Below are 11748 nucleotides of genomic sequence, written 5' to 3'. Positions count from 1 at the left end.
TAGTTTTTGACAACACTAATTTTAGATAAGAGCACTGCTTTCGTATTTCTCTGTTATAAACCATTAATTACCCGAAATTACTTCTACTGCTATAATTAAATGGATTATAATTATTACCATTTTTACGGCTTAACAGCATTCTTATTAGTTTTAATTCGACAATGTCTGAATTTTAAAAAACTCCACAGTTTTCGTGCACACGGACGACAACTAATATATTATATGCTGTAAACGTTAAAATCAAGGCTGTGTTTTTTCAGCACAGTCAGTCAGTGTGACACCGAAGCATCCAGACTCAAAATATGTCATTCCAGTACTTACTGAAGATTGAAACTAGACTTACAGTTACGAAGGTAAGTGATTGAGTGTGAGTGAGTGAGTAAATGAAGGTAAGCGGTTATTGACTTCTTGAAGCCTATATTCGAAAATACAGATAGACTTGGAGAATAGTTTCAGAGTTTGTGACACTGTTAAGTTAAAAATAATAATAATTCGTCATTCATCAGATTGATGAAAGTCGTTGGTATCAATGGCTGATGTTGTTGTTGGTGGCGAGTTGGCTGTTGGACTGAAGCTACATGGATACGAGCCCTCTTCAGGTAAAATATTCTCGTGAACAAACACGTTTGCTTGCCCTTTGTCTGACTATTTATCATCTATACAGCGAGACATAGCAAGATATAGACCCTTATATCTATATCAGTATCTAGTCGCATAGTACAGGGAATGCCCGTGTGTGATTTGGTCACCGAAAAAATTCAATAAGAAACTTTAATAGGTGTTGAATTTCATGCTTCTTCCTTCAAACGTAGCGATAGTTATACTTTACGGGTACATTTTTTTAAAAACGCCAATTTTATGTGTGTTTACTTGCAATTGCAATTGCCTACTACTTGCAATGAGAAATGGTATCATTGCAAGTAGTAGGTCGTCTTGTGAGTTCGGACGGGTAGGTATCACCACCCTGCCTATTTCTGCCGTGAAGCAGTAATGCATCTTGGTTTGAAGGATCCAGCAGACGTTGTACTGTAAAAACGAAGACCTTAGAATTCAGTCTCAAGGTGGGGTGCCGCAATTACTTTGTTGATGTTTATAGATTCCAGTAACCACTTAACACCTGGTAGACCGTGAGCTCTTCCATTCCATTTTTCCATCAAAGCAATAAAAAAAACGAGAATCATTTTTACGTATGTATAATTATAATTTTGGCGAGCTTATTTTTATTACACGATTTTAATCCTTCGTCGTGGAAGTAATTTATAACCGTGTGTTAAGTACGTGTATATTTCATTAAAGCAAATTTTTATCTGCCGGCGGATTCGAACACCGGCACATTCACATCGCTCGATATGAATCCACCGAGAGTCTTATGCTTTAGGCCACGACGACGAATTTTTACTTGAAAAGTAATTTGGTTCAGGCAACCGGCAACTGTTTATTTTTTATTATTTTTTATTGCCCTTGTATGCAGACAAGCATACGGCCCACCTGATGGTGAGTGACAACGTACCGGAACACGTAGCGTGGGTAGGCCTCCCACAAGATGGACGACCTATTGAGGTCCGCGGGGATCCGATGGATGCAACCAGGTTTTTTTTTACCTATGCTGATAGCCTTGAGAGGCTATTTCAGCTTCACCCTAACGTGTGAGCTCACGGGGCTCAAACCGAAGTGTTGCTAACACTGACCCTAGCAAGAGCAGTGCTTCGCAAAATCTACCACCGGAACGGAAACGCGACCCACTGAGAAGATCCAGTGAGAAACTCAGTGGGCTGTGTCCAATGTTTACCATTTGGTCTATAGGATCGGGTATGTAGTTTCCAGCGGCCACGACAAGAGGGTTCTCATGTCGTGCCGCCTTCTCGAAATGGCGCAATGATGCCGACTGTAGATACATACTGACAGAGTCGAACTCCAGGTCATCGTGGAGATCCACGTTCCTCAGGAACTATGGTGCTCCGACGGCTATCCTGCAGAATCGGGATTGAATAACCTGAAGGGGTTTCAAGTTGGTGCGGGCTACAGCAACCAGCGCAGGACCGATCGTTGTAGTGAGTCTTGGGGGGAGCTCTAAGGAGGCCCAGCAGTGGACACATGTGGGCCGATAGAATAGATAATATGCAATGAATTAATGTTATTATTTTATCAATCCAAAACGTTTTTAGACAGACGTTTTAATCTTGTCCGTGATCTTAAAGTTTTCTATTTCAAATCAACTTTAAGTGGGGTTTCCTGTACAACAAAAATACATTTTGATTCCAAAACCTTATGGACATATGTATATTATAATGACATCACACAAAAACCCGGAAAATGGACTTGGAAACCGCGTGCTTAGAGACCACGTCCCAATTAACGTGTTAGAAGACACGTACCGAATTTAAAACCCATTCTCGATAAAATCGATACAATAGTGATGTTCGCGGTTTCGTGGGAGCTAGGAGCATATTCCGAACTGCATACGTCATAACGGCGTCACATTCATTCGTCCATTCGATTTCCTCACGTAATATGTCGAAAATGAATCTTTAAGGATTTCCCTGCGATGACCGAAATACCTGTTTAATGCTTGTAATGCTCATGACAATTTTACTGAATGGATTTTGACAATAAGTTTACCGGTAAGGAAAGAATGAAGGAGATTGGTGTGAGCATTCCAATAAAAAGAAAGAGAGAGAGTTATAGAAGTCGAAGGAAAACCTAAAGTGGTGAGTTCCAAAATTTGCCTGACCCTTCGGGGGCGTTAAAGGTCTCTAAGGTCTTACCTTATTGGACATAAGCAAAAAAAAAACGAAATCAGCGTAGATGGACATCCAAAAAGATTGTCATGAAAAGGAGTATAACCAGGTCCAGAAAGGATAAAAAGACTATATAGAATGAATTTCATCATTCATCATATATATTTGTTAATAAATTTAAATTAATATATCTCATTTTACTAATAAAATTAGATTGATTCTGCATAAGAATATTCTGATCGAAAAAATCCTCAAATGTATTTTGTAAATGTATTATAATAAAATTTATTCGAATTTAGAATGTGTTTTTCTCTATACTAGTTATGTTATTTAAATGCTAATAAAAATTAAAATTAGAACAAGTTATATACATTCGAAATAGATTCTTTTCGATGCTTAAAATCAACAATAATGATAAGAAACATAGACAATTTTCTTATTTTAACAAAAAACACTATCGGAGTGTGTGATGTAACGTTCTCTTCGCACACACACTACATTATCAAATGCAGAATCCTCTTTAATCCCACGTTGTAAACGAAATCTTTCCCATCGCGGCGACATTATCAATGCGTCAGTGCCTCTATAACTATGTCGGTTACAACCTTACTTATTATCCTTTACGACGAGCTAATGCGTAATGTCACTCGGATATTTAGAACTTGTCGTATAAAAAAAGGACATCGCTGTACGACTGTCGTGCAAGCGCCCGCGCCGGGAAAAATCATTCAATCACAACGTTCGCTACGTACCACATCGACGCATCGGGAACTCATAAAAAAAAAAACTTAGTTTTCCATCGACTAACCGAATGAAATGAGCACAACATGACCACGCTGTGTCGGTACCGATCGGATCGTCGTGGGACATTGACGATGAAGATCATGAAACTTCAATTAGTGAGCGCGGAATGGACGAAACGGATTTTTTAATTGTGCGCGACAGTTTATTGCGAACATTTCGGTGCTGTGTTTCGAGGCTGGGGTGCTGGAAATATTATTAGAAAAAAAAAAATTATATATATATATTATAAAACCTAGTCAAGATGATGTCCACAAAGCAACTAGCTTGTATGCTTGCTCTCCACATAATTTACCTTTTGGTGGGCGCAAGTATATTTTATCACATAGAAAGTCCTTTAGAAGTGCAACAGAGAGCCGAAGAAAAACTGGAAAGACTCGAAATTCAAAGTGAGTTTTGTCTTATTATTATTATTATTTTTAATTACTGCCCTTTCGATTTCCTACAATATGTTGTTTAAATTCAAAAGTTTTTTTAATGTTGAATGTTCTTTGTTTATTTAGACTTTGTTAATAAATAAATAAACAGCGTTTTCCTAAATGAATCTAATCAAATTTTCTTAATCAATAATAAACATTTTTATTTTTTCTGTAATGTTTAAACTTGTTTACGCTGTAAGAGACAGCTGTTGATGTTTGAATAAAAATTAACATTAAGATTATTTCGTTAGATTATTAGCGACAAATGAATGATACAATTTATTTTCTGAATATGTTATTTTTTTATTCTTATTGTTCCTATTTAGTATTTTTTTTTAATACAAATTATAGAGGAAACAATGAGTGCATTAATTGTTGAATATTTTCTATTATACTTATAGCATTAAGATAAGTTTTGGCTAGGAATAAAAATTTAATAAATTACGTTATATTCAATTAATTTTCCAAGAAAACGTTTCATCTCTTTCAATATTTAGCATAGTAATAATGTTATGATTCTAAAATTTATTAATGTTTTTTGAGTTTTATACTGATGGCATCGATGACACTTTCAATTATCTATGTGTGAATTGCATATATTTCCTTCTTTCACATCACTAAATACGCGAACGTAAAATACAGGGTGTATTTTATTCTTCAAACTAAGCCTGTATATACTGTATGACTATAAACAAGTGGGTTGGGCGTATTGTGAGCCTGAAAGCGCAGGTACTAGCTAAAGAAATTACCTTCTGAACATAAGTAATAGTTAAACTCGCGTAATGGGGCAAATTAACACCACACTGTCTCAAATGCCAACCCTACCTGCACGTGGTGCATCCTGCTGATTGACGAACAGGGCTCTGGTGACCGATAGATGGCGGAATAACCATCAACGAAAACCACTCGGTGCGGAAATCTCCTGGCCGGTAACGGGCAGCAGCATTACCGGTGCAAGGCACCGAGCACTGCGATCGCCAACCCGCCTGCCAAGCGTGGCGATTACGGCATAACCCCCCCTTATGGCAGCTACAAATAAAAAACGGCCCCCAGTTCCCGGCAGCTTTACTATCCCTGGCTACGGTAGCAGTCATGGTAACGGTAAGGCAGGGGGTGCGAAGAATCCCCGGGCTACGGACAGCTACCACCAAATGACCCTGGCGACTCTCAATACCCGGACCCTGCGGCTTGACGAACATATTGAGGAACTGGAAGCGGAATTAGGAAGGATACGATGGCACGTACTAGGGTTGTGCGAAGTCCGAAGACAGGGGGATGACGTCATAACTCTGGACTCAGGCCACCTATTCTACTTCCGGGAAGGAGACCAACCTGGACAAGGTGGAGTTGGCTTTCTCGTCAATAAAATCCTGACGGACAACATTATAGAGGTATCCAGTGTGTCGACACGGGTAGCGTATCTCGTAATTAAGCTCACCGAAAGGTACTCTCTTAAGGTGGTGCAAGTATACGCACCGACTTCGTCATACTCGGATGACGATGTGGAGATTGTGTACGACGATATCACCAGGGCTCTGCACGATACCACAAAAGCCCACTTCAATGTTGTCATGGGAGATTTTAACGCTAAAGTGGGAGTACAGACTTGCGACGAATCGGTGCTAGGATCCTTCGGTTATGGATGTAGGAACCACAGGGGGCAAATGCTAGTCAACTTCCTTCAGCGTGAGAGGCTCTTTCTAATGAACTCGTTCTTTAAAAAGAAGCCACAAAGGAAGTGGACTTGGCTAAGCCCCGACACTGTGACGAAAAACGAGATAGACTTTATTATGACGGACAAGAAGCATATATTCAGGGATGTCTCTGTGATCAGCAGGTTCAATACCGGTAGTGATCACCGACTTGTCAGAGGCACACTGAATATGGACTTCAAGTTAGAACGCACTCGTCTAATAAAGTCTACGCTTCGACCCAGCCTACATCACATGGCTGTAGATCCGGAGCAATTCCAGCTAGATCTCCACAACCGATTCGCTGCCTTGGAAACCACCACAGACGTAGACGAGGCCTTAGATGGCGTGGTGAGGACACTGAGACAGGAGGGACAGAGACTGTGTCCAAAGGGTCGTACAGGCAGAACATCAAAGTTATCATCCGAGACTCTCCGGCTAATGGAAGAAAGGCGAGAAAACACACAGGCCACACAATCAGAGAAGGTGGCTCTTAATAAGAAAATCAGGACGCTGGTACGACGCGATCTCCGACGGTACAATACTCAGCGGATCAATGACGCAATCGAGCAAAACCGAGGAGCCAAGGTGTTCGTGCAGCCTCTTGGTAAAAGCCACCTTACAAAACTGACCAAAAAGGATGGCCAAATTCTCGCCTCCAAACCGGAGATTCTCAAGGAACTTGAGGACTTCTACGGAGGCCTCTATACTTCCAAAGCAACTAAGCCTGTCTCCGACCCAGCAGATGTCCGAGCCACACTGTCCCGCCACTACACCGACGAGCTGCCACAGATTAGTGTAGACGAGATCGGGATGGCTCTTGAAAATCTTAAAAACGGAAAGGCCCCGGGGGAGGATGGTGTTACTTCTGAGCTCTTGAAAGCAGGAGGTCTTCCTGTTATTAGGGAGCTCCAGAAGCTCTTCAACACTGTCCTCTTTACCGGTAAAACCCCAAGGGCGTGGAGCAGGAGCATAGTTGTCCTTTTCTTTAAGAAAGGAGATAAAACACTTTTAAAGAATTATCGCCCCATCTCGCTCCTGAGCCACGTCTACAAATTGTTTTCGAGAGTCATAACGAATCGTCTTGCTCAGAGACTTGACGACTTCCAGCCTCCGGAACAGGCAGGATTCCGAAGAGGATTTGGTACCGTGGACCACATTCACACAGTTCGGCAGATTATACAGAAGACTGAAGAGTATAATCTGCCACTATGTCTGGCGTTTGTGGACTACGAGAAAGCCTTTGACTCGATCGAGACCTGGGCTGTTCTGGAATCTTTGCAGCGGTGTCAAGCTGACTGGCGATACATCGATGCACTAAGATGCCTGTACGATGCCGCTACAATGACCGTCCAAGTACAGAAAGACCAGACGAGACCAATCCAGTTGCGCAGAGGTGTAAGACAGGGGGATATTATATCCCCGAAACTGTTTACAAACGCACTGGAGGACGTTTTCAAGACTCTGGACTGGAACGGACGCGGCATTAACATAAACGGCGAGTACATCTCACATCTTCGCTTTGCCGATGATATCGTCATCATGGCGGAATCGCTGCAGGACTTACAAGAAATGGTGCACAGCCTTAATGCTGCATCCCAACGGGTTGGCCTCGGAATGAACTTGGATAAAACCAAGGTAATGTTTAACGGAAACGTCATTCCGAGACCAATCGATGTTGGCGGTACACCTCTCGAAGTTGTTCAAGAGTATGTCTACCTGGGACAGACCCTACAACTAGGTAGAAACAACTTTGAGAAGGAAGTGACCAGAAGGATTCAGTTGGGCTGGGCAGCGTTCGGGAAGCTTCGTCAGGTCTTTTCGTCGCCCATACCACAATGTCTGAAGACAAAGGTCTATAATCAGTGCGTCCTACCCGTGCTTACCTACGGAGCCGAAACGTGGACACTGACTGTGCGACTAGTCCACCAATTAAAAGTTACTCAGCGAGCTATGGAGCGAGCTATGCTCGGTTTGTCATTGCGAGACCGAATACGCAATGAGGTCATTCGGGCAAAAACCAAAGTGATCGATATAGCTCGCAGAGTTAGTAAGCTGAAGTGGCAGTGGGCTGGTCACATATGTCGCAGAACCGATAACCGTTGGGGTAGACGTGTTCTGGAGTGGAGACCGCGAACCGGCAAACGTAGTGTGGGACGCCCTCCTGCTAGATGGAGCGACGACCTGCGCAAGGCAGCTGGCAGTAACTGGATGCGTAGAACCGAAGATCGGGTTCAGTGGCGAGCTTTGGGGGAGGCCTATGTCCAGCAGTGGACTGCCGCAGGCTGATGATGATGATGATGAAACTCGCGTAGCTCTGATTTTAATTGCATTACATAGCCTGCAATGTCAATACATTAGTGAGATTTAATATTTCAATCTCCTTTTTAATTGACTAAATAGACACAATCTCACAATGAAAATGGTTAAAAAAAAACCAGTGGTATTGTCTGCGTATTTTGCTAAAGGGTACAGTTGGTTCGATTTTATAAGCATCGCAATGCCTGTACACTCCACTAATATCATAGTCGATTGTGAGATAGTTTACCCAACTGCCGTAATAACAAACAATCCACGATCAACGATCCCTAATTTAGGATTTAGGAAACGACACATACTTAGACCTCCAATTCCAGGAATCAGAATCGTGTGGGAGGTACTGATTATATTAGCTACTATGTGCTTAGTGCGAGTTTTTTTACTTCTCGATCGCGTTAAATCTAACTCGAATTTGTATGGGGTTTGGAACAGCGCCCCTAGCGGCAACCGAAGAGAAACTCGATCAAAATTTTTCAAAACTCACACTAATCACACTGATCATTGAACCAACGAGGCGTCCATACGAGAATGAATAAAAAAAGAACACAAGAATATTGTATTCATTTCTCAACATGTATTTAACGGTATTTGTCGATAAAAATAGTCGTCAAGGGCCGTAATAAGGTAATCGATCAGATAAATGACTTTTCAATAGAACACTTGAGTTATATTTACTGGTCACTTAAAACGATATTCTAGTTAGCACAATAGTTGCAAATATTACGTTTAAGTCGAAAGCGTGTCCTTATTCTGTTTTATCAATACATTGTTTTGTAATCTAATTATACAACGTCTATTACGCATAGCAAATACTTATAAAAAGTGTTTATTGTCCAGTCTAGAAAATAAAACCAGTCATCATTAACAGCCTATTTTAGTAACGACTAGCTGAACCGGCAGATTTCGTAGTGGCTCAATCGATAAATAAAAGACCTAAACTTTATTTGGTTCCGAGAATTTTCATATTTATTTACCTTTTAAACCTTCTCTGCACTTCCACAAATAATTAAAGACCAAAATTAACCAAATCGGTCCAGCCGTTCTCGAGTTTTAGCGAGACTAACGAACAGCAATTCATTTTTATATATGTATATAGATTACTTTTTGCCTATTTACACCAGGCCGATATACTGACTTCAGTAAGCGTTTAACATGAAAGAGGCCAACAGCGGTGATTTAGAAATTATAAGGAAATAAATTTGATGTTTTCACAACAAATATTCGAAAAGTTTTTTTTTTTATATATTGTATTAGGGTGAATGCCACTGCTCACGCTGATTCATGACGTCGAAGATTGAATTTTATTAAACTAGTGCAAAAAAAGAAGACATAAATAATTAAGAATCCGTATTTTTTTCAAGATTACTATGAAACTGAACTACTGACAATAAAATTTGACGTCCCACTAAATATATAGAAATACGATGCCTTTTTTTTTAAAGTTGCTGCACGACCATGGTCTCTTCAAAATAATTGCCTATTGAATTTTTTTTAACATATAACGGCAGAATTCATGACTGGTTCGCGACAGGACTGCTTAAGTAACATGACTACAGTTTAAAATGTCATAATTTCCACACTAATACTACACTCTCGACAATACCTGGTAGATAACGTCTCAGGAATTTAGTTCGCCATCTATATCTTAGTAAACACTTAAGCAAAATAAATACATTCCAATTGAATTATAAACATTTTTATTGCTTAGATGGGTGGACGAGCTCACAGCCCACCTGGTGTTAAGTGGCTACTGGAGCCCATGGACATCTACAACGTAAATGCGCCACTCACCTTGAGATATAAGTTCTAAGATCTCAGTATAGTTACAACGGCTGCCCCACTCTTCGAGCCGAAACGCATTACTGCTTCACGGCAGAAATAGGCAGGGCGGTGGTAACTACCCGCGCATGAAATTTATGACCGTTTTATTTACATTTTAAACACCTTTTTATGAAACGTAAAACTCTTCACTAGATGAAATATGTAAGTGAAATGTGTACACCCACTCGCGTGTAACATATATTCATAGTACTATGCCGGAAAACTTCCGTGATATGTTAACAAAAAAACTATACGATACTTTAACTCTATTGGTTAAACGAAAGACAAAGCAAACAAAAAAATCTAGCAATGTTTTTTATATATATCTATTAGACTTTCTTTGCGAAATCGACAGTATCTTAAAGATGTAATAGATTACGATTTATTATTGATTCGAACACAATTAAAATCATTAATCAGTCGTTGTATTGACCAATAGTGTCAGACATGAAATTCTAGAAGCAATTGTATTTCGCAAGCTTCAACAAAATTATATAAAGACTAGCGACCCGCCCTCGCTTCGCTTCGGAAACATTAAAACACACATGAAACCAAAAAAATAAAAATAAAAAATTAATAAAAAAAAGTAGCCTATGTTCATCAGGGACAATGTCGGCTTCTAATGGAAAAAGAATTTTTCAAATCGGTCCAGTAGTTTCGGAGCCTATTCGAAACAAACAAACAAACAAATCTTTCCTCTTTATAATATTAGTATAGACGAAACTTTTAAGAAACATGTCTTCGTTCAACAGCGGTGATTAAAACTTTATGATTAGATTAACCATTTAATTGTGCAAGGTTTGTATCATTTATGGCTGCTTAGTAATTATTTGGGTTATTTAGTGTTAAGTAGACGGAGTGGTGTCAGTTACATAAGTGTCAACCAAATGGCATCTAATGTAAAGTAAGCGTCCTGAATAAGGCTAATTTCAATCAGAGTGAGATTTCAAATTGGCTGTTCGAAATTTTATGAAACAGGTAGATAATAAAGTAGTGAAATATATCCGTTTAAAAAACTTAATTTAATTAAATATAGAAAAATATTTGTGAAAGAAAGACGAGATATATGTATTTTACATATTTAAAGAAAATGATGAAATATTTAGTTAAAGTTCGTTGAGAAATTGTAAAATAAAAAATGTCTTATCACTGATTAGTTTTCACTATAAATTTAGATTCACTGGGAATTTAAATACAGTAGTGGCATCTTAAATTTTATGTCTTTCAGGATGCCGTTAGTTAACACACAGAGAGTTCTCCCGTTAGTCTGTTGGATAATTAATGGTAATGCATTGATTTTAAAAGATATGTTTGGAAAACAGTCCATTAGACGTATGGTGTTTAGATATTGTCAATTTACAACGATCTTTGTTCAGGTGAATATTCAGAGCAATTTTTGGTTAATAAACTTCAAATTATCAAAAGGATAAGGTTCATAATTCGGTGCCTCTGTTTTTTTTTTTCAAATTACGCGACAAGATTAGCTACATAAAACAAAAGAAAGCCACTCTTTTTCGGGGCGATTGGAACGTAGTAGATTTCTTATGACGTTTTTTTTTAGAAAATAATAAATTTTCTTCCTCGTCGTTCCCTCACTGCTGAGGATCGCGACCATATGTGACTTTCTTCCGTAGTGTTCGGTCATGGGTGGCATGGACCGCATAGGGTAGACTACCACGAACCACTTTCTTAACCAGATCTGATCATATGGATGGTGTTCTTCCCACGACGCGTATGCCTTCTATGCGATGTTATTAATGAAATTTATGTGTATTAGGAGCCTGCTTATTTCTTTCACAAAGTTTCGATTTGAATAATGAGAAAACGTGGCTCACCAGTTACACTATTCAGATTACGGCGTCCATGACTTACAGTAACTACTAATAAGTTGTTGGCCATTCCGTAGTTCTAAAAGACTTCTTCATTAAAAATCACACATCTGCTAAGATTGATGATGAT

The 11748-nt window shown here is 39.4% G+C and overlaps 1 protein-coding gene across 3 annotated transcripts in view; it reads left to right on the top strand.

Annotated features, from left to right (window-relative positions):
* The first annotated feature begins 203 nt into the window (after positions 1-203).
* Positions 204-11748, top strand: part of LOC101741673 (uncharacterized) — a 33865-nt gene continuing 22320 nt past the window's right edge. Inside the window, exons 1-2 of one of the 3 annotated variants that reach the window (XM_062673612.1) lie at positions 204-353; positions 507-599. In XM_062673612.1, the coding sequence (XP_062529596.1) occupies positions 530-599 (70 nt within the window). In that variant the 5' untranslated portion in view covers positions 204-353; positions 507-529. Of the gene's footprint in view, positions 354-506; positions 600-3297; positions 3929-11748 lie in introns of those variants that run through there. The other 2 variants (XM_062673613.1, XM_038017326.2) reach the window with 2 other exon arrangements.

The sequence above is a fragment of the Bombyx mori genome, chromosome 18, assembly GCF_030269925.1.
Source record: "Bombyx mori chromosome 18, ASM3026992v2".
NCBI classification, from domain to species: domain Eukaryota; kingdom Metazoa; phylum Arthropoda; class Insecta; order Lepidoptera; family Bombycidae; genus Bombyx; species Bombyx mori.
Note: the sequence above shows the minus strand (reverse complement) of the source record. Positions and strands in the feature narration are given on the sequence as shown.